Consider the following 24,319-nt stretch of genomic DNA (forward strand, 5'->3'; position numbering starts at 1 on the left):
TATGCAATTTACCTGAAACAGCTGTTCCCTTTTAACAGGAAGCAGATGCCTCCCATACAAACACTGGGGAGAACATGATGGAAAGCCCCAGAGCATGTGCTGGAATCCCAACTAAAATCAAACATGAGTTACCCGCTGGGTGCCCAGTCCTGATATGCCTGAGGTATCTCCAGCCATCTGAAGTGCCTGTCTGACTAAAGGGCAAAAAAACGAGGCACCTATACATTTATGCCTGAGGCTAGCAAAAAATGAGCAGAAGGGCTTGAGGGGCAACAGTTTGGCCACAGCTCCCAAACACCACTTCTCTTGGATTTAGCCCTCCACGGGCACTCCCACCCGTGTGTATGACCCAGTTAGCATGGCACCTGCTCCAGGCACATGGGAATTTGCAGGCCAAAAGCCAAGCCTAGTGATACTAAGAAGAGCCCTTCCCCTCACTGCAGCATGCTCTGGAAGAAGCTTCCTTCTCTTGAGCATTCATCAGCCACCTCATCTGGGCATCCTCCTTCCCCAGAACTGGCATTTTTTTACAGTGCTTTCCAAAGCACAATCCCTTGCTTTGCTCCACTGGAATCCTGAGGGGATACATTAAAAAAAGCTGCATGCCCAAGACATTCCCTTGATTTATGTTATTGTCTCTCTGTGTTATTCACTTAATCACTGCATTATCAAGGCACTTGTACATGACAAGATGCATCATTAAGAGCAATAAATATACTTCACATGCACACACCCCCCTATTGCAAAAGCAAAAGATGATACAACATATGAAATATTAATCAAGTATGACAATAGGTTAGGGAGAAATGTTAGGGTACGTTTTAGAAGCAGAACACAGAAAGCTAAGAGGCCTTAAGTAAGTGTAGCAAGAAGAAAATCATTTCCTCTCTTGCTTTCATTTCTGGGTATTCCAAAATGGCAACTTTCAGACAAATTTTCAGACTACAACAGGAGGCAGCTGACGGAACTCCAGGACATGACAGCAAGCTTAAAATTCCTCTTTTTTGATAACCACTAACATAAAGATTGCAAATCTCAATGTATGGGTAAGTACAGAGCCACTGCCAAGGCCTCTATAGCTGTCTGCATCCACGCACACACACACGTTTACAGACACCACTATAAACACACCACTATCTATTCTGCCCTTTTTAGAGACAGGGAGACATATTCACAACATACACCACAAAAAAATCTTAGGATGAATAAAGCAAGATGGAAATCAGCTTTACCCACACTGGACAACAACTGTATGGTAACAAAATGCAAGCTAGATGTTATGATCAGGTAATTTTTGACCAAGAGTGGCATCGACACCATCTGTTAAAGAAATCGAGCGCACACAAAAGTTTTGTCTCAGCCCAAACATTTCCGATCATCAGCCTTTTAGGTTCAGGCATGGCTGAAGTTTTGTGGTAAATCTCTCTTTCGTGTCATTTCTATATCATCTCCTACTTGCCAGCTGCAAGAGCATCTCTCTGCCTCTTGCTGTGCCTCCCGCACTCAGCTGCTTGCCTGACATCTCCCCTCCTCTGCCCCTCCGTCCAGTGAAGATATGGTTAGAGCAATGTGCCACGGCCAAAGCAGCCTTCAGAGCCCACCACTGATGTGCCATCAGCTCGGGTCTTGCTACACTAATTGTGGGTTAGAAAAGCATTGTCAAGGCAATGCAGTTAGTTTTTGGCAGGCAAGTTTGGTGGGTTGCTTTAAAGGAAAGGCTATAGCCAGTTAGCCTCTGCATTACCATTATCGGGGTTGGAAAACATCCTACTTGCACTGGAGACGGTCTTTCCGATGTCAGCCAGAGAGCGCAGGTTGGATTTCTTGGTCTGGTGCCGGTGCTTCCGGAGCAGCGTGTAGGTGACTTTGTCCTTCAGTTCTGATTTCAGAAGCCCTGTCTCAATCTGGTTGTCAACAATCATTTCTGTCACACAGAAAAGGGGGCAAGGGAGAAGAGAGGGCAATTAATCACAAAGCACACAACTCAGGCACATCAAGGCTGGGGATGGGGGAGGCAGATCATTTTCACCCTATCTGTTTGAAGGCTTTCCTTCTCACCTCCAAACCACTACCACATTTTGACCTTTTATTTTCAATGGGAATGTCTTTTAGACATTTCTTTTGAAACAGAACACAAGCATTTTCGTACAGCAAAGCCCATCAGCCAACAACACATACCTATTGCACCAAGGCTCCCTTCTGTTATTTTGATATTTTCATATGTTATTTTCACTGAGCCTATTTATAATAGGCTGTAGCCAGGATAAGATGGCTGTTAGTTCAGAAAGGGAATCTGCTTTGACTCTGTATTTTTGCCAAGAAGCTACAACTACGTTGCAAGTCCCAGTATGCTCCCAAAAATAACAGCTAAAACTTCTATCAGATTCATCGAGACCTGAGTTCACCCTCACAAGCCTCCGCTAAAACCTAATCTAACAACAGTAAACAGTCCTGGAGATGAGTAACTAATTAAATTACTATCAGAACTGAAGTAAAATGATGGCAACTACAAAAGGCAGAACTTGCTTCAATTGTCACAGGACGTGGCTTTGCCTTTAACTGAATCACCAGGAAAAGAAGTTCCTAAACCCATTACAAAGACTGCTCCCTTTCCATTGAGTCTCTCCTTTCTGCTCCCTTGTTCCAGAAGAGGAAGAAAAAAGGTAGCCAGATTTATTAGCAACCTCTACTGTGCATTACATCTCACATTAAGTTGCTTCCTTGATTACTTCAGTTAACGTGCTGTCCCCTGAGGGAAAGTGGCAGTTCTTATTTGTCTACCAGTAACTTTTATTTGTGCTAATAATAAAAGTTATGTGAAAGAGAAGGCAGAACATGCATCACATTTGCTAACTCAGTGAGTCAGAAAGTCATTCTCTATATGCTGCCCAAGAATGAATGCCTTTTCAGATCACTAGGGAAAAAGAACTCTAGTTCTTCTATCCACCCTCCAAAAAGGATGACTGTATGCACGTAGGTATGGTTACAGAAAATGTTTGGCAAAAGGGTTGTTTTTGTCACACGTCCTTTTTCTGTAAGCTTTTGTTGTTCATTATTCTTGTAAGTGATTTTTTGAATATTTCCTTCAGAGCAGCACACCTGCCTTCAATAAGTTTATCCTTCTCCATTTGGCAAGTACTCCTTCCCCTCCATGTTTCTGATATAACAACTCAACAAGGAGAGCTCTTTGAGCTTTTCTTTCCTGCCTGTCACTACTAGACATCCACTAAGTACTCATGATTAAAAAATTCTGGAAAGCAAGGCTGCAGGCTTCTCGGACGTACTTACCTATCTCATTAAGGATCTGGACCAGAAAAAATGCCCCAACTCAGGACGGTGTTACAGCAACTGCTGATTTGTAATTCGATCTCCCAAGAATTAGATTTCATTTATGTGTTGAAGAAGGATATTGAAGGTGACATCTCGAAGTCAATTCAAAAAGAAATCTAATATCGGAGGGTTAAAGTTTTGGATCACTGACATCAGCTGCTATCTTCTCAAGCAAGTTTAGTTTCAGCACAAAACTTCAGAGGTATTTGGGGTGGTGTTTTTTAAACTTGGCAAAGCTGTGCATTTGGATGCACAGACACGAAACAAAGGAAGATAAATGCCACCATAAGCACCTACAGAACTAAGCTCAAAACTCTGCAGATAACATCAGAGGCAGCTTCTTTAATTCCAGTTCTTACAAACTAGTGCAACACCTGATATATGATAATTTCATGTCAGGATGATTTTGAGTCTGCTTCCTGCGATGATCACATGAAATAAAGCACTGAGTTTCGTGGGAGTTCTATTTCATTTTGCGCTTCTACACCTTTTCACATAATGGCTTCTCATTTTAGAAGGAGGTACATTTTAGTTAAATGTACCTCCACTGGATGGCTCACTTTTAAAATTTATTTTCATCTGTCTTCTCACACGTCACTGGGAACACAGTATAGCTCTCAGCAATGTCACTGAGTGGCAGCCCAGGCCACGGCTATTTTGACTGCAAAAAAAATTGCCATCCCTTTCAGCAGAGTGAAGCAGCAGCTGGTACTGTGGCTGCTCTTCACCTTCTGTTGCTAGAAGGGTGCACCCATCCCATCCAGAGCCTCGCCTGTCTTCAGGGCCCAGCCTGAGACCTCATCTGAAAGCAGTCTGCACAAAGTCATACTTTCTGGGTATCTCTGGCCTTTTACATGCCATGTTTCTGGTAGCAAACAGAAATTAAGTCAGTGTCTGCAATTCCTTTCACATGCACGTAACATTATCTTAGGATATATCTTAAGCTATGTGCTTCAGGGTCCAAATAGTTTTATACAATCACAAAAATCCAGTTAAAGATACACACTAATTAAGTTGATCCCTTTACCCTTTTTCCTCAAATTGAGAACAACTCCTTTAATTTATCTGTTATCTTTCTCCATGTACTTTCTAGTTTTCCCTGTTATTCCTTGGAGGATCATCTCTTTACTTTCCTCTTCTAGGGAAAAACCAGTGCTTTTCATTAAAACCATCAGTTAATAAAAATGTGTAGGGCAGAGTTGAGGGAAAAAGCCAAGGCAGCTTTACTTACCAACTACCTGTGGGAGAGTGGAAGCCTCGATATCTAGCATTATTGAGCCTTTCTCTATGCACGTCCTTAACTCAAACAAACTGTGCAGGGACAAGGTGGCCACATGAGGTTTGCTCCATCGTTCCCCACCTTGTTCTACCTTCTCCTCAAACTTGATCCACCTAGGAGAGAGCAGAGCAATGCAACTCGTGTTAAAGCTGTCGGCTCCTTGCAGACACACATCTCTGTGCGAAGCAAAACAGCTGAACCATGGTGGCATACCAACAAGTTCAAGCACACGCCTTTCCCCACACGTCTCTGAGGCCACAAATCCATGATCAAGTTGCAAAGGCTTAATGAATAGGTATGTGTCAGCTGAGTGGTGATAATGTACTGCCTGCTTGTAAGCTATTGCAAATGTGAGGTAAAACATGTTATCTTTAATAGCTTTCATCAGGACTTAAGCTTTGACATCCTTTAGCTGATGTTTGCTCCAGGCCAAGAGTACATCGGTACCTTCAGCAGCTCAGCTAAGACTCAGTCATTCCCTCCCTGCTTTGCACACCCAGTCCTTAACCTAAAACTGCACCAAACCAACCACAACTCGACTGCCCAGGCCCAACAGAGAGAAAATCAGGTAACAACCACAACTCCAGGAAAAGGAGGAGAAGGGAGGGAAACATATATCAGCATTTCTGGAGAGAAGGTGACTTGTATTCAAGTATTCAAATCCTGACAATAAAATCTGAAAACCTCAGCTGCTGCCAAAAATCAGCAGCACTGAGTAATACTGCCCATCCTCACAGGCTGGCATGAGGCAAAGGGTGTCTGTGATTTAGTCTGGATAAGAGAAGACTGAGGGGGGACTTCATTAATATTTACAAATATCTAAAGGGTGGGTGTCAGGAGGTTGGGGAATCCCTTTTTTTCTATGGTAACTAGCAACAGGACAAAGGGTAATGGGACGAAGCTGGAACACAAAAAAGTTCCATTTGAACATAAGAAAAAACTGTTTTACTGTGAGGGTGACGGAGCCCTGGCACAGGCTGCCCAGGGAAGGTGTGGAGCCTCCTTCCTTGGAGATCTTCAAGACCCGCCTGGACATGTTCCTATGTGACCTGATCTAGGTGAACCTGCTTCTGCAGGGGGGTTGGACTGGATGATCTTTAGGGGTCCCTTCCAACCCCAACCATTCTATGATTCTGTGGGTGGAGGTGAGGAGCACCTCTCAACCAAATCTGAAGTTGTTCTTAGCAGAACAAGTGAGCAACCAAAGGAAAAGGCACAAATCAAGGGGGTCGTTCTTTCTCTCTGCTCTCTAGCTGTTTAATGATTTAACAAAGTTGGTCTGAAAAAACCAGAAAGCTTACCTCTAGTTGGAGATTAGAGCAAAGGTTAAATCCTGTTCTGTGCAAAATACTTTTTACACCCCTAAAACCACATCCCAACAGCAGGGGAGCAGGAAGTTTCACCTCCCTGAGCACCAGGATGCAGCCCACCTCCACCTCCAGCCTTGACTCTGCCCTTGGCTCCTTTGTATTCAGCCTGGGGTCTGCAGAGGTGGGCAGCTTGGGCCTTGGCAAAGGGAGACTTCACCTGGCTTGTGCCTTTCCTGGGCCAGGAAAAGAAATGCCACAGGTCTTTTTCCTTTATTGCAGCAGCCAGCAATGGCTCTGCTATAGGCTTGACATGCAGGAAAAGGAAGATGTTTTAATATCATTTAATTGCAATGCAGAAGTGATTTTTAATCCTACCTTGAGATATTATTTTAATATATGTGGAAAATTAAAATTCCAGTGATTAATATAAGTGGATTAAGACAGCAACCACAGATGTAACATAAATTGGTTCAAAAGAATATTATTAACACCAAGCAAAATTATATTTAATGCTGAGAAATGTATTACTTGAGGATTAATCAATTATGCTTTTCAATTGCAATAATCTCTTTTTTAGTTTGGTTTTTTTTTTAAAGTTGCTTTTTTACTCAAGCTAAAAGACTGATTTTCCTCTCAGACTAACAAGGTTCTATTAAGTTCAGAAAATCTAGGTATTTCCTAGAACATCTAAGAGACTTTAGGCTATATATTATGTGTGAATGAGGTGGCAGCCTACACTGCAACAGCATAAAGGCTGCAAATTACAAAGCATTTGTCTTCTCAGTGAAAAGCCATCAATATTTGCTTTCTGTTTACTTTTCACATTATAATCCCCAATACAAATACAATAAAACAAACAGTAACTCCCAAACTGTTTGAACTATCAGCTGCCCATCTCGCTGCAGTCCCTGGAATAACTCCGTCCCTGGGAAGAGTTTAGGCTCACTCGTTCCAAACAGAATTCACCACCAGTCAAGTGCCTTCCAAACACTCTGGAGCAGCACTAGGTTCTCAAGTCCCCACTGAAACCCTGATGCACACCATCTCCCACGCAAAATGTTGAGTCCTGAGTTAAGCAAAGCTATCCACATGGCTTTCCATACATTTAACAAATGCCTTAATTTTTATGTTTTGTTTTTTTAAAAATCACCTGCTTGTGCAGAACAGCTCATTCACAACTAGAAAGTTTCATGGGCAGCCGCTGAGCGTAAGAAAAAAAAAAGTGATGGACTTTGAGGGTAGAGAAGAATGGAGAGGACGAGAGAGACAGCCACAGGGTTAATGCTTCCTATCACGTTAACATGGAATTGCACAGCTTTCAACAGTTTCCCTGAGTGTTGAAAGCAAAGCTGTCTGCAGCAACCTACTGTTTCAAGGCAAACTATTACCTCCACTGTTATTTGAGCAATCGAATTACCTTCCTCGCTTCTATGCAGATCTGTTCTTGACATTTACATATTCTTCCTGTCTGCCAGCTGTATTTCACTTGCAACAGCTCGTAAGCATTGCCATGACCATGCTAGAGAAACAGCAAGGTGTGACATATAACACCCAAGTCCTGTTATGCTCCTTGGGCTTTGGAAACTCTGCTGATGGCTCCAGCAAGGCTATCCTGGCACTGGCGACTTCCAAATTCAGATACCTGTCAGCATCATTGGCTCCAAAGGGCTGAGGCCTGAGAGAAAAATCTCCCACCAGCGCACTTGATTGCCCCCATAATAACAACCTGCACTTCAAATGCACGTCTGGGAGACAAGAAGACAGTCTGGATATGCATATATGTGAAGACCACCAGCCAGACCTCTGCTGACCAAGATGCAGGAGCCACTTTTAAAAACTATTTTTGGAGCTTCAGAAAGGATTGGGAATAAAGATGTGTTAATATTATAATGTGCAAAAGGTGAAGGATATGAATGTCTTGCCTGACAGAACTTATATAATAAAAAACACACCACAATGAAAGATTAAAACCCAAAAGCTATCCCCCATTCCAAAGTCTTTTCATTCCTTTTCTCTGTAACCTCGTGATCTTTCTACCATCTCCCTGCCTTGTACAATGACAATCCCCATGCTACGGCTGATACACCAAATATACAGTACTGACCCTCAAAATACACTGGTGGCCTTCATCCATTTCATGTCTTTTCCTTATTTCTTGTAATTGCCACTGAAATGCAAATATCCACCTGTTAGTGCAAGACCTTGTCCATCTGCACCAAGTGAATCGATTAGGAGCACCAACAAAACAATCAGAGAGTACCCAGTGACTAAAATCTCCAGGTTACCTTATACCAGCAGTAAACCTTCCCTTTTAATCCTCCATTTCTAATGCCTCTACAGGGTTGTGTTGTGAAACCTACTGTATGCCAGGGATGGTTTCCCAAAATGGCCCTCGACTGTGACCCACAGCCCAACACCATGATGTGCAACCAGGCAATGTGACACCCTCAAGCCCTGGTCAGCAGCTGACATCACCTACAGTCAGAAATGTTACCACATGTAGGGGGATGACTACAGCCCATTTATCCTGGGCCTGCAATGCAGACAGCTGAACTCACATCAGTCAAGAACCAAGAGGGGCAACTAAAGGGCCTCTTCTGGAAACACCTTTTACTCAGTAGCTTTAAGGTTCTTGATAGAAATTTTCTGTGACACGTATCAGTTACTTTTCTATTGCCCATAACACCTCTGGAAGGGACAGTACCACTTCCTAAACCCTTTTATTACAAACACACTTTCCTGAAAGCTTCCAGGCTGTTTCAAGTCTTAGGCCTGCAGCCAGCGGCACAGCTGGCAGCTCCTCTGCCCGCTGAGGCACAGAGCTAAGCAAGCTCCAGCTGGTATGTCCTGCAGTAGCAGCTACTCCACAGCTTGCAGAAGGTTTTGTTATGCAAGATAAAGTCATTTCAGGAAGATACTGGAAAATCCTGAGCAAGATCACTATCACAACAAAACAGTGTGCAAGTCAGGAGGTTGGGCCAAGGTTAGGAATTACACGGTGCCTCAACAGAGTGCTTAAAGCATATAATGTATACATATATCTTTAAAGAGAGATAATCGTGTATACAGCTCCATGTAGCATTTCTACCACAGATGTGTGAAAACACATAAAACCAGAAATCATTTGCTAGAGAAGAAGAAAACCTCCCTTTTTCTCCACAGCCACCGGATAATATGAAGAGTGCAGGCATATCCCATGGTAAGGTCCTTGGAAGCTATGAGCAGGGGGTTCTGGACAAGCGTCCCTCAAGAAATAGCAGAGCTTTGTCATCTGCCATGCAGGACACAGGGCATCTGTCTTCTAATGGCTGACTTTTCTAGACTAAAGGAAAACAGAGCCTCACAATATTCACACTATAAAGGAGAGACTGAAGAGACTGCTTGATAAGAATTACCACCCTAAGATCTGAATCATGAAAAAGCTTTAACAAATTGTCACTAAATCCCTTCCCAAAGACCTGTGCATGGACAGAGGAAAGCACAATCTGCTCTAAAAAGCAGAGGTGGGCAGTAGAGATGACAAAACGCCAGTACTGAACTCATGATAAGATAGAAGAAAAGCAGTAAGGGGGAAAAAAGGATGGCCAACAACAAGTTAAAGAGTAAAAAGTGAAAAGTCTTAAAATAGGCTCTCCAAGTGACCAAGAAGTAAAAATAAAGATAAGGGAGTAAAGGGGTAGGTGGTGGAGCAGTTCATTAAATCACAGGTAAAGATTATTAAGGTAACCAAACAGCATGGGCTAACTGTGAACACAGTATGTGCCCTTAGGACGAGAAGGTGGGGAAAGAGCTTAGCCCAGCCACAATAAAGGAAAAGGAAAAACCTCAAGTGAGGAGGATTGAGAATAGGGAAGGCAGAGACTCATCTGGGTGAGCATCTCTTTCTAGTAGGACATTTCAGATCTTCATAGCAACCAGACTACAATTAGGGGTTTACCTTTTCAGGCAAATCCAAGCCAAATATTTTTACTGGATTAAGAAAATCAGAATTTTATAGAGCTAGTGGCTGAACATTAGCCTTTAGATCATTTATCCAATTCAATGGCTCTTTCAGTAGTGTTCAGAAATAAACCATATGCAACTTGTGTTAACCAGATCAAGAAACCACACGAGTTTTTTAGCATGGTTTTTTGACCATGGTTTTGGCATAGTTTCTTTGACCAAACCAACAGTAGCATGAAAGAAATGGACAGAGAACCTAACCAAGAAACTCAAAACAGGCAACCCAATCCAGCACTTAACACACACCTTGAATAATTTCCTCCAAAGAAAAAACCTTTAGGGTTTTTGTTTGTTTAAAATGAATTTCATTAGTAACTGGCTAGAACAGAAGCACAGTCAAAATTTCCCAATCTGTGGTGTGCAGTGGGGTGAGAGTCAAATCTACTTTTGGGCAACAGAATTGAAGCAGTTTTGACATGCCTGCAGAAGCTTTTTCCGGGCACTGATTTCTGATAATTCTGGTCAAGGCATTGTCATTCTTTGCAAAGCACTATGAGCCCATAGGTCTGTCGGCTCTCCACAGGCCAAACATTCAAATAAATCTGGTACTCCGGGCTTTGGGGTTTTTTTTCAGTTTTCCTTTGTAAGGAGTATTTAAACAAAGCTTTAAATTCTCTAATTTGTCAAAAAAAATGAGTTGAATTATAGAGGCTCCTTTCTGTGGATACCCCAAGTGATCCTGTAGCACAGATATTACCCCAATTAAATGATATAAAGTAATTTCCCATGGGGGTCCTGTGCTGCTGCCTTTCTCTTTGGAGGTAAAGGAAACCAACTCACCTTGCAGTCTCCTTCCACTCCATCTCTTGTCCATCGACAGCCAGAAGCTCATCCAGCTCCGTGAAGAGTTGTGGGGGTGCCGGGCTGTCATCTTCCTCTCCGAGGATGAAGCGGATGCGCTCAGCAGCAGGAGAGACTGCACAGGTGAAAATACTGCGGTTAACGGCCTGAGAGATGACCAGGGATGTGCGGCTCCTCTCCTTTCCCTTCTCCCCAAAGCCATTCAGCCGTTTCTCCAGGCTGTCTTTTCCATTTGACATCCTAGTCACTGCGGACGGAGGGGTGTGAGCAAGGGTACGTCTATCTCCCTTCTCTCCCCTTCCTTGCCTCTCACTTAACTTCTTAAAAGTTCAAGCTGGGAGTAAAGTTCAGGAAAATTTGCCTCTTCCTACAGTCCTTAACTATGTCACAGCAATTTGCAGCCCTTGTAAAAAAAAGTGCTATCAAGCTCAAAACCAATATGCTCTATGGTGCGTGCCCAAGGACCTTTCGTACTCTGATCAGCTGAGATCCTTCACCCCTTTTTTATATGATGTAAAACCAGTTTCAGCCAAACTATTTTGGGGCTCGCTGTGACAGCATCCCACAGCTGACTGTTCCCTCCCTGCCACCCAGGCTCAGGCTCTCATTGGTGTGCAAGGCAGACTGTAACCTCCCCAGACCTACTGCTGGAAAACACAGGAATATTTAACAGCAAGGTTGTCTCATCTATACATAAAGAATGCAAACCAACGCATTTAGTCAGGCACCAATGCACTGAAAAAAAACAACTGTTCCCACTGGGAAAACACTGCCCATTTAGGTAAAAGAAATTATGCTCAACATATGCACTTTTAATAGAGTAAGCAACGTTCATTTGCACTATTAGCTCAAGAAAAATTAGCAGAAACCCCTTCCTGGTGAAGAAACGTGCATGACAGAATTAAAAGCTGAGAATGTCGCTGTCCACATCCCAAGACCAAAAGGCATCTCCCAAAGGCAAGTGGAGCTCATGCAACAAGTGTCACCTTGCTGGGAGACTTCTTGGGGTGTACAGTTGTTTTCTGATCATATCATCTTAAAATGAAGGTGTAATCACATGAAATTTTAAGACAGACATCCTTTCTGCTGAATGTTTATTAGCATTAGAGTTAAACAGCAGACTATGAACTTTGAACAGTTCTGCTAAAAACTCCTTTCTTTTTAAAAGTTCAGCTGTCTGTCTGTTGCAAAATAATTAATTACAGCAGGTGTCCAACCACCATTGATTTTCCCAGGGTAAACAAAGTCTCAATTTGTAACATGAAAAAAGGAATCAGTACAAAATATGTCCCTTTTTTTTTTTTTAAGAAACTTTCATAGCTTTCTTCTTAAATTACTCATCAAAGGTTGATGCAAATTTATTTCTTCATTGGTTAGGGTGATGATGCTTCCATAATATGAACCAGGCTTCTTTTCTATTGAAAGTATATTTGCAGTCACAAATGCCTTTACAATTCCCTGAGCATTCAAGCAGACTGCCTTGCACCAGCTCTATGCCTCAGGGAGGAGGGATAATAACATGCAGAGCTGGAAACCCCTGAAGTCCTTGAGACAGGGTGGTAGCATGACTACAGCTTGTTGGGCATCCAAGCATCTACCAGTCCTTTGGCTTTCAACACTTATGTAGGAGTCACACGCCCCTTCTTTAACGTCCCAATCCAGCAAGGCAACCTCTGAAGAGGTCTTACTGCATGTCTTGATAACTGGGTTGGAAAGTGATTCCTTTCTCTCAACGAAACAGGAGCAAAGATGTTTATAGGTTTATAGTCCTCAGTAGCATTGCCCTTTATCACAGAAACACAATCCCATTCAGAAAATCTCTCCCTGCCAGCTAGGTGTATCAAGCTGTGTTTTCCAACACTACCATCTTTTCTGCACAGCTGCAACCCACCAAGGCACCACAACCTGATGCTGGACTAGACTTCTTTCCAGAAATCCCCATCTACTATCCTTCACCATTTTCATCACCCCAAGATGTGATCTCTACTGCTCTTCCTAGTAGCGCTGTGTGGCACAGCCCTCACCTATCACCCAAGTTCATCATTTCAAGGGTACATTTCATCATCACACTACCTTGACCACAACTGTCTCAGAACAAGTGCTACAGCAGCCTTCCAATGCAGTCCAAGGAAATCACTTTCCAACCCATTTATCAAGACATGTAGTAAGACCTCTTCAGAGGTTGCCTTGCTAGATTGGGATGAGCTGCACATTGCCCATTGTTCAGTAAAATTCCCAGGCTGGCTACACAAAGGTTTTCATCTTTCCCATCAGTCCTTTCTTTGAGAAAATCCATCACTTCCAACAAAAAAATAACATTTTTCCTTAGATACACTCCTAATAGGAGAGAAAAATATTGCTAAGCTGAATCTACAGACATTTAGTTATAGAAAAATATAGAGAAATACACATTAACCCTCTTGGTAATTAGCATTCTTCTATAACCACTAGTTCCTGCAGAAGTCACCTTTTTCATCAGATATGTTTCTCAGAACCTGTGAGGTGCATAAGGAGCACTTGATTATTTGACTTGGATGCAGCAGAGTCACTTTGCAGAATAGTTCCAAAATAAATCTGCAAACACATAACCTCACACATGAAAATTCTCTGTGCAATTTTAAAAGCAATTTGGACTAAAAATCTACATCTAAAACTCATTGTAAACAAACATTAGTATAAATAATTAACATTATCCTATTCTAAAAAGGCAATTAGGCATAACATTTGAGCTCATCCTTATACAGTCGGTCCCAAACAACCACTGGTGCCAGAAGCTCATGCTGCAATCAACACATTCGAGCACCAGGAGTCAGGGTTCAATTTCTCTAACATGTTTCATCAGGGCAGAAATCTCTCACTAGGTGTATCTAGGAAAAAATATCTATTCAGATAGTTTAGATCCTCAGCAAACTAGCTGACAGTGCCCTCTGTTCCCTCATCAAGTCATTAATGAACATATTGAACAGCATCGGTCCCAGCACCAATCCCTAAGAGACTCCACTAGATACAGGTCTCCAACTAGACCCTACCCCATTGGCCACAACTCTCTGCCTTCTTCCCTTCAACCACTTCACAATCCACTTCACTACCTGATCATCCAGCCCACACTGTCTCAGTTTTGCTGTGAGGATGCTGTGGGAGATGGTGTCAAATGCTTTACTGAAATCCAGATACATCACATCCACTACACTACCACCATCTATCCATCTGTTTACCTCTTCATAAAAGGCTCTCAGGTTAGTGAAACATGACTTCCCCTTTGTTAAACCATGTTGACTGCTCCCAATGACCCTCTTGTCCTTTAAATGCCTGGAGACAGCACCCAGGTTAATTAGAAGACGATGCCTGGCCAAAAGGACACAAAACAGCCTATTGCATGAGCCTGCAGATTTCCATGCTGAAGAACACTACCATCAAGTGACTATCATTCTTCATTTCGGTGGTCTCACAGCAGTGCAAAGGCCATGGAGAATTTTAGCTGGACAACCACAGCTCCTGTTTGATGATGTCCAAACTCTATAGTCATCCACCAGATGAAGAGCAAGACTTGCTGGCAGAGTACTCCCTAGTGTCCATGTTCCATTATCTTTCCCCTGAATCTGCACTAATGAGTCTCATGATACTTTTATATTCTGAGCACAATTTCAATATCACAGCTAGAAAAGCAGCAGAATAAATTGACATGCTACCACTTCAAAAAGCAACATGGTGCACAGCCTGAAAGAGAGGTGACTGCAGAGCTTCTAGAGCTGCCAAAGGCTTCAGTTGCAGCTGACAGGAAAATTATCTCTTTTCAGTCATTTTGAAGTGGTTTTATTACATAGAAGTGTTACCCTGATACTTGACCCCATAACATGATAATTCCAGAACCATTCAACATTTTGATCCCTGAACTGCATGATAAGAGGAGTTACAGAAATGCTCCCACAAAGCTGGACACTCATCATACATCACCCCTTTTTTCTTTCCTGCTTGCTTTTGTTTTTGCTAATTTCCTATTAGCTGCATTTAGCACAGATGATAAGGTTCAAAATCCAATTAGGAAATTTGCTGGGTCACAGGTCTCCTACAGCTTGCTTTACCACATGTTCTTTATTGCAATTTTGTAGGTTAATGGGCCGTTTATGGGTTGTTTATGTGCTCTCTTTAGCAAGGAGAACATATTTTCATCTTAATCTCCGGAGCGAACACTGTGTGCTCAGCGCGGGGTGGACAGCTGAGTATCAGGCTTAAAAACTGGAGAGCAATTAACCTGGGGGATGAACTCTGCAGACCTCCCCCTGCCCGACCTTTGAGCACCAACCCCGCCGGCCTGCCCCAGCCTTGACCATCACCTTCGCTTCTACCTAATCCGTGTAGTTTAGCTGCTGCTGGAAGGAACACCATTAACCGACAGGATCAGCCGCCACTGACGCTAAGTCTTTTTAATATTATTTTCCTTGCTGCCTCATTCAAGCAATGTCTGATGATCAACAGACATATGTAGCAGAGAAAATGTTAATCCACAGATTTCCATGGATAAGATTGTATTTTTCCCCTGAATGAGAGAAGAATTAAGGGATTAATGGCAGATGGTAAAATGCTCCAACATAACATTTAAACACAGGTATTGCCATAATATAAAAGCAACACCTCCTACCTCCCCCTTCTCCCTTTCCAGTTCTCACATTTAGTCACAAGCGGCCCATGAGATGGCTTATAAAATACATCACTTGCATAAGAGAATAAATACATCAGCACTTTCTCCTAGTTCAGTTCAGGCCAACTATGAATACAATTTATACCCTCAGGTTCCCAAAGGCAAAATCAATCTCCATCAAAAGAGAGAAATCTCAGGATGCTCAGAAATAGAGAGAGACACATTCTAGCACGACAACCTCAAATCGGCTGCAGCTGAACTTCCCGGCCCGACATCAGTGGGGTGCGCAGCCCTCCCTCACGCCGGGCGCCATGGAGGAGCACGCATGGCACCTGCGGCCCTCCCTGCCGTGCACTGAAATGCCAGGGGGCTCTGTGCTAGCACAGGTATCCTAAAGTCACCCCCTGCTTCAGTGCCAAGGGATAAGTGCCTTGTTTGTCATGGGTGGAAGGTGGCTATAGCCACATGGTTCTCCATGTGTACAATGCTGCCTTGGATGGAGGGATCGGGCGAGTATTCATTTGTGATGTACAAGTAAGACAGCCCCTCTCCAATCAATCAAAATGGCTTTCCTACTGTTTTACAGCTTGCTGTTACCAGCAAATACCCTGGGACCTGCACCTCAGACAACTGCTTCCTCCACTCAAAGCTGAAGAGACCATTGAACACAAAGTTCTCCGTTACTTTGAGTACATATGCAGCCACAAAAATCCCCAAGAGACGTGGTGTAAATCCTTCCTCAAAGCCCGTGGTAATATTATCAAGGAAGGCTAGTTGTCAAATGTGCTTTCCAAATACGCTTATTAAAATAGGACATGATTATACTCTCATTAATTTCTGGGGTTGCCCTCAGCCAAAACTGGCTTCAAACCTATCTGAAGTCAGAGCGAGAGAGTTAAGTGAAACACCTACACAGACACTTTTATCAATTTAAAGTTGTTTTCTTGCTTGCTTAGCTGACTTTTCTTCCAAAATTAATCCCTTATCCAAAACAATTTTAGTTGTGTGTTAATGTTGATACAAGACCTTACACACTTTAATCATCTCCTTTATGATTTATACCTTTGATTAATTGCCATTCACTTTTCCAACAGTTCTTGGATAGATAATCCCCAGTTTGGGCACTTTTAGATGCAATTCAAGTCACTATCTGGAGGTAAGTTTCTACTCAGGATGACTGATGACAGAACCGCATGCTCTAGTCAGCATTACCCATGAGAGGAGCAAACCAGGTAGTTTTTGCTACTCTAATCCCCCTGAGAGTAACAACCTCTGTCTAGGCTCCGTGACTGGCAGATCACAAATAGTGAAACACAAGCAGAGAGCTCTGGAGACTACAGACTGTGCAAAACTGCTCCTAAGGATGAGAGAATAAAAACAAAAAAAAACTGCAATTCACTTGAATTTTGATTCTCACTCATACAAACTCCAGCTGCAGGGCAGACTGTGGACATCCACTATCTGCCCTTGATCCCCTTTCACAACAGGGATGTCATCAGACCTGGACCAGTGCTGATTACACCTTACTGATAAGACCAGAATTCATGCTATCTTGATTTTGTGGTGAGATTCTTGCTCTGCATCAACTTGGCTTGATTAATAAAGGCAAGAGCTAGTTCAGTTACTCAGTTGGGTAAAAATAGCGGAGGAAAGCTTCTGAATCAAGACCAGGCTAAGACTTTGACAGTGAGAATGTGAGATGAGACTTAAGAGAACTATCTAAAAGCAAGCAGCGGAGGCTCTCATGGCTCACAGTTTTAACAGCTTCATTAAAAGACTAACTCAAATGAGTCACAACTAAACCCAAGAGTCACTAAAAACCATCATCTTGGACACCTTCACTTCTTCACATCAGCATCTGTCACACCAAACCAAGGCCATGGGGTAAGGCAGAGAACATGCTCTCAGTTTACTGGCAATGCTATCCAGCATTTCTGGAGCACTGTTCCCATTGGAGCACAGTGCATAGACTCTCCATGCTATTCCTGCACCTTTATGGGTAAGAATTGGTACTCTTGTTACAGAAGAGCTAATGGTCAAGCTAGGTAATATCAGTTTCTACAGAATAACTCAGGTGAGAACTGATTTCCTGACTCCCCAAGAGCTTAATCAAGTGAAGGCATCTTTGAGGGCCACTGCAGAAGTCAATTGCATGAAGATCTAAAGGTGACATCTGCTTCACAGAAACACCTGCACTGGAAAATGCTGCTCAGTGACAGTACTTCGAGTCCTTCCCAGAGTCTGGGTGATCACTCTAAGCAAGCATGAGATTTGTTTTTTTCTTCTTTTGTTTCATTTCTTACGGAGAAAAAGGATTACTTTTTGATCCTGTGCTTGGGGCTGGCTGGCTGTAAGGCAGATTAGACTTGTCCACAGGCTGAACTTGGCAGCCTACAGGGAACACTGACCATGCCACCTAAATCCCATCCTGGGCCATTTGTTTCTAGACTACAGGTTGCAACAGTGAAGAATGATATTCAAGCTGATTGATCCATCTTGAAGCAAATATTCCTCATCCCTTGATCATGACCCTTTCCAGCTCATAAAGAAGAGCACTGATTGCCTCTTGAATAATCATTTTTTTGCTAGACTATTGTACTGTATGACTGTATATGTTCTACTGCAAGCTCCTCTGCAACATATGGAATATATTAAGTCTTTGATCTGCAAAAGATCTTCAGTATTAGACAAATGCTTCCAAATAACATACTCTCTGAAGTGCCAGAAGATTGGCAGCTTTTACATAACTATTTGCTGAGCATTCTCAGCTCCCTTTTTCCTCAGTGCCGTTGAGATCATGTACAAAAGTTTTATCTACAAATATTTTACAGAAACATTTGTTGGACATACAGGGATGAAAAAAGACTCTTTGTCCAAAAATGTCTCAAATCAACTCATCTATAGCAGATAGCTCATGTGTACAAGGTATGTGATGTGGACAATTGATCTGGCAACCCTTTAAACAAAACCAGCATCATCTAACAGAAAAGTGGGTCAACCTTAACATGAAAGGCACTGTCTATTAAAGAAGAAAGTCTTCTAGCTCCAACTGAACAGTTACAATAGACAGACTGTTGCATGTCACACCTCCAGCTTAATTATGAACTTTTCCCAACATTGTTCCACTCAAGACAGACTGTCAATAACTGTCTTCAAAAATTGTTGGTTCTTTTTTTCCAGCTGCAGACAATATCTAGGTAATACATCAGCAGCAGAGGCAGCTGCACAATCCAAATGAAATGCATTATTGATAGCCTCCCACAGATACATGATTAGCCAGTTGAGCTAGACTATTTCATATCTTAACAATTCAAGTCCCTGCCTGCTGAAATCAATGCAAGGTTCCACTGATTGCAAGGGTGTGGAATTGGGCGTACATGGACCACGCAGCTCTCCATGGTATGCTGTAGCTAGATGCTAATCAGTAGTGACGAGCTTCCAAACTGCTAAAATACAAGGAAAATTCATCATCACTTTTAAAAAAAAATCTAGAATCACCACATGCCATCTTTAATTACATGAAAGGCAATGATGCTTCTGACACTTATTTTTTACTGAACAACTAGCCCATGCTTCTGTACTGTAGCCTATGCCCTGTAACAAGCCATACTGTTTATAAGCCCTGGCAGGACATAAAATACATAACAAGCAATTCATTACACAATAAGGATAACTATGGTACTTTTGGACTAGTCCTGGAGGTCAGCCATGTTACTTTGAGTTGTGTGAAACTGCTACAGCAGCACATTTTTAAGGAGCTATTACTGAACGATTGCCAAAAAATACTTTAATAAAGAAAAAGTAGCATCTAAAGAAAGCCTAGCTTTCTTCTGAGCTTTGTCACATTTCCCAGTGTCACACAGATACAGGATGCTCTCTGGCATCACTCCTCCCTTGGACCTGAAAAACAGTCAAGTCTCCAGTTAAACCATTTAGCAGTACAGTGGCTGCCATATATAACAAGGTTCAAAAATTGCTCCCTAGTTCTTAGTGGTTTTCTTTTTCTTTAGCCTTTCTCTATTTTCCTTTTTAAAGTTGTATGGCTTTATCTATCTCTTTTGCAGAGACATGTGCCATTTACCTCTCTGGAACCCTGCTGGGGTCCAATTCTAGTCTCTTAAACATCTTAATCACATTCGTGATCATGCACAACTGCCTCTGAACTTCCAGTGGCACCAAAGGCACAACATGGGCACAAAGCAAACACCCAACATGAGCTAGCAGAGGAGAAAATTTCTGTTCCTCTAGCAATCCAAAAATGACACCATTTTCTCTTCCAACATTGTGATGTGGCTCCCTCAAAGACCATTTTAAAGCTGCTTTGATGTGATATAGTCATGACGTATTGTTATTTCTTTGCATTAGCCACAAGCCTTCCTGTTAAACTATTAATTCAGTTTACCACAGATCGTTCACCTGTGCCCCCTTTTTCAGGTAGTAGTGAGAGTATGGGGACATTTTTAATGACACAGCTACAACATCTTTGGGCTCTTTCGCTGAATTTAAGCTTCCATACAGCGACAACAAGAAACTTCCCATCCCTCTCTGCACTTTAAATCCAGCCCTCCGGCTGCAATAGACGATTTTATGCCTATTAAGCTCTTCTTACAAGCAGGGTTTCATCATTGTCTATTTGTCCTGTTCAATCAATCTCCACATCAATTCTGACCACTTCAGCACTTCGAGAAGTCTTCTTCAGTGAAGGCTCGACAGAAGAAAACCAATCCACAGAGGAAGCGAGCCAAGCATAAGCACATGAGGATTCTCATGTTTTATTCCTGCAGCTTCAGCGGGTGCCCAGCCCTTTGTCCCATGTGCTTTTCAGCCAGCATCTCTGGCTGAAATGGAGTCCATTTTCATTGCCAGGCAGCATTTCAAGGAGTACTGAATGTCTTTGGCATCCAACACTTTTTGCTTTCAACTCTTTTCATTCTGCTCCCTCTGTTTTAAATGTTGGAGGAACAGAGAGAAAAATGCATTATTATTCCTTACAACCATTGCAGATCAACCTGTGTACAAAAGCAAAACACACACACTGAGAGGGATCTGCAAGTTGCTTTTTCTTCATAAGCACCTTCAAACATCACATAGGAGAGAGATGCCACAGATTCCTATCAGCCACAAGGCTCAAAAGCTCAAATTACTGCTGAAGGAGAGGAAGGAGGGAGAGTTAAATTAATTTTGTCTAATTATTCTATTGTCTTGCACACAAGACCCCATATTTATGACAGGGGTACCAATAGTTGGGTCCCATCTGAGTGGTTTCATTTGGCACGTGTGTAAGTGGCAACATGGAATGCCAGGGGTCAGACGTTGAAGCTGGGTACCACAAATCTGGCAGAACAAGTAATACGAGAAGCTCCATCAAGGTGAATCCCATTTTCAAGGCTGACAAATACTTCTTCAGCATGCCTAACGCGACCTTCTTTTCACCACCAAGCACAAAATTATCAAAGGTGGTGTCAGTTACTAGGCATTGCTTTGAACAGCAATGAATGCAACTCTTCTGCTTGGGTTGCATCAAGCACAGCCAAGGGGCACTGCAGTGGATGACAGAGGGAAAATTAGGGTACAAAGAAACATGAAGATGTGTCTGTTACTGATGTAAAGGGAACTTGGTTTTCACCTGAGGTGGTGATGGATGTGGACAGCACCCCCTTTCTCCATGTGACAGACAAGGGATATGCATTGAGTGTTCTAACAAATGCACATCTCTACAGTTGAAGCATTAATATGTGAATTCAGTAGCCTGAAACCATTGGAGGCTTTGGAGACCACCTGATTGGGAATATCAGCAGGAAAAGGCGCCAGCCTTCTTTGAGATGCTTTGAAAAATTTTTTCCATCACCACCTGAAAAGCTCCATTCAGTGACAATCTGCCCTTTTGGCTCTTGAAGGTTAACAGCTACTTATCTAAAAAGCTGCAAGGCCAGCATGAGAATTCAGACAATGCTTTCATTGACTTGGAGAGCAGCAGGAACTGGCCTGGCAGTGCAGTTACAAAACCAGTTAGTTTCATGTTTGGATGCTGGTTTTCCTCATATTTCCCTACCACGGCAAAGTAAGTTCCATCAAGTAGATCAGCCTCTTCAGATCTGCACCTTAGGTGATTGCATTTATTCTGTATTTTAAATCCTGATAAAAGCCTGTGCTCACTTCCCTCACCCAGCACTCCCCTCAGCACCCCTGGACATGATGTGATCATCCTGATGAAATTGTCACCGTTAGTAGTACAGCAAAGCAAAGATTTTACTGGATAAATCACTTCTCTGTGTGCATTTTCTTTTTCTCTTTGAGTCAAAACAATTCAGAACAGGGCTCTTGCAATGGTATTTCAGTAGCAGAAAGACTCTATTGAGATACAGACACAATAACCAGTTTCGTGTCTGCCTTTAAAAATTAACCACCATTAACTTCAGGCTCAGAGTGGCTCCAGGCTGCCACCAGCACACTCCTTCCAACTGGCTTCCCAGAAAGAAACTCCTGATTCAACTTGTTTTCAAAAGGCTGGTGACATTTCTGCCGCTCTTGCTCTTCACCGGTTTCCCCTTGCAACAGCAAGTAGAGTTCAAGCTTCTGCCTCCTTTTTACTCTTAGCTTTACAGACTCAGCCCCCATCTCCTACATGAGCACTAAACCACCACAGAACATGATTGTGCTAGAAAATCAAACAAGCTTGCTGGTTCAGAGACAAGGTCTGCACAAGTTCTGCGCCCTTAGATGTGCCCCACTACTCTGAAGCAGACCAAGATCCCATCCCTCCCTAGAAGAAAAAAACTCAGCTGCTTGGTATCCCTCACGCAGTGAACTTGGAAAGGTACATAGTTAGATCAGCTGCTGACCTGAGGAGTACACTGGTCGATATTTGGAGTTGTTTTATCTAAGCTCCCAAATGGCAGATGATCTGTTATTGTCGAGAGGAAGGGACGTAAACTGGCAGGGCATCATACAGCAGGCATTTTAGCAAACATCGATGGAAAATTCATGTCAGAGAAAGGAAAACAACTTGAGATAAAAGAAGTCTGGAAAATAAAAAAAAAATTCTTTAAGCAATCAAGAGAAGGCCAATGAAAAGATCATGAAAAGCCATGTCAGGCTAGCAATGTATACCCTCCCTTGGCTGCAAGTCAACTGGCCAGGTTTTGTGGTTGACCTTAACATCTCTTGCGCAGATGAGGAAAGAGCTATTCTTATTAGACTCCAAAGTGCAAGAGAAAAAATGGACTCAGGCAAGGCAGTAGCTTCGGTGGATTTGCTAAGGTCTCACCTGTACTGGAAGGTAGTTTTACTGTTTTAAGTAGTAAATTCAATCAATGAAATGTAAGTATGAAATATTTCCACTTTTGGGAAAAGAATACAAGCAGGATCTATACTAGTAAAATAGTGTGCAAGAAAACTGACAGACCATTATCCAATATAATTTCTGTGGCAAAATCAACCACAGGCTGTCTTTCAGTAAGTGACTGGCCTGTAATTAAGATCGATATACTCATGAAAAGGATACTGCCAAAACTGAGGGAGGGGCGAAGGGATGGGAAGGGATGGGAAGGGAAGGTATTTTTAACAAATCTTCTTTTCTTCATGAAAAATGAGAACTGTGGTATCTAGAAGCATGTTTGTAGATACTTATTGCAAAGTGACACACACAGAGATACACTTTGACTGAAGCAACAAAGAGGCTCAAGAGAAGAAAGCACAAATATACAGGATAAAGAGGCAAATCCCCGCTTCACTGTACTACATCTTAGTCCACCACAAACCTAGGTCAAAGCAAAACTAGCAAACATGAAACATAAGGAAGATGTAACCAAAAACTGAAGAACAAGCACACAAGGCATACAGCAAAACTAATTATTTAGGAACATTAGCAGCAGGAGCTTGAGAACCAGTGAGTGAACTGGACCACCTTGGAGTGAGACAGCCAATTAAGAGGATTAAAGATTTTTCAGAAAAGCAAAGCAGTTTCTTCTGTGAAACTTCACCACATAGGTGGGTGGAAAGACACTTAACCTCTTCAAAGACTAAAATGTGAGGCCGTTCAGACATGAAGGTGTTTGCAGAAAGAGGAAGAAAAGGTAGAGACAAACTCAACAGCACTAAGTGGCCAAGAACGCTTTATCTCACACCTCACAAGACCCTGTCCAGCCCTGAGGTTTTAGCAAGGTCTGGAACATTTAGTACAGCCTGAATAAAACAATAATCAATCCTTGAAATCACCATGAATTGGTACCCAACTAATTGAACACACTTTTCCATGGGATACCACCTACTGCAGCAGAAAGAAACAAATTATTGTGACTGATTTCCATTTCTTTCTAGACTCCAGGTACTGCCCTTTGGAGGTTTTCTGCCACTGTTCAACCACATTGCACTTTCAAAAAGCACACAAGGTTAGCATGCCTTTATTTTTCCTCCACTGCTAAAAACACAGCAAATCTGAGCTGCCAGAGCCTGTTGGGACTTACACCGACCGGGGTTGCTGTAGTTAAAAACAAAGCCATTAGCAGAGTTCTGGAACCGAAGCACTACTTAAGCAGATTTTTTTCTTTCTTTCTTTTAAGCTCCTAAATGTAACTTTAGCAATTATTGGTTTATGTAATTGCCTGACATTTAATGTTTACAGCAACATTTTACAACTAATTTACATGTAGTTCACTAAATGCTTTAGGGTTAATTGGTCTTTTGTTGTGCATTAAGCAGCTTGTTAATTATTAGACAGTTGGGAGGAAAAAACAAGTAGGAGGTCAGGTCGAGGATGGCTTGGACCAAACAGAATGGCTGCTTGTAATTAGCAAAATGGTGTGGGGGGGTGATTTTTTGCAGGCATTGACCTTCCTAATGGTCAACCCCGTGTTCAGCCCCATAGCATGCATGCCATGACTAAATGGTATGTTATACAGGATCAAGTTATCTCCCTGAGACCTATGAGAAGAGAGAGAGAGAAGATGCAATTTCTTG

The 24,319-nt window shown here is 42.4% G+C and overlaps 1 protein-coding gene across 3 annotated transcripts in view; it reads right to left on the bottom strand.

The window, feature by feature from the left end:
* SLC4A4 (solute carrier family 4 member 4) overlaps positions 1–24,319 on the bottom strand; it is a 246,237-nt gene that overhangs the window by 82,245 nt on the left and 139,673 nt on the right. For 2 of the 3 annotated variants that reach the window (XM_061994176.1, XM_061994178.1), the window contains 3 exons: positions 10,702–10,837; positions 4,562–4,722; positions 1,745–1,924 (listed from right to left, as the gene is read on the bottom strand). In XM_061994176.1, coding sequence (XP_061850160.1) covers positions 1,745–1,924; positions 4,562–4,722; positions 10,702–10,837 — 477 coding nt within the window. The remainder of the gene's footprint in view (positions 1–1,744; positions 1,925–4,561; positions 4,723–10,701; positions 10,838–24,319) is intronic. The other variant, XM_061994177.1, reaches the window with a different exon arrangement.

The sequence above is a fragment of the Colius striatus genome, chromosome 3 (assembly GCF_028858725.1).
Source record: "Colius striatus isolate bColStr4 chromosome 3, bColStr4.1.hap1, whole genome shotgun sequence".
In the NCBI taxonomy this organism is placed as follows: domain Eukaryota; kingdom Metazoa; phylum Chordata; class Aves; order Coliiformes; family Coliidae; genus Colius; species Colius striatus.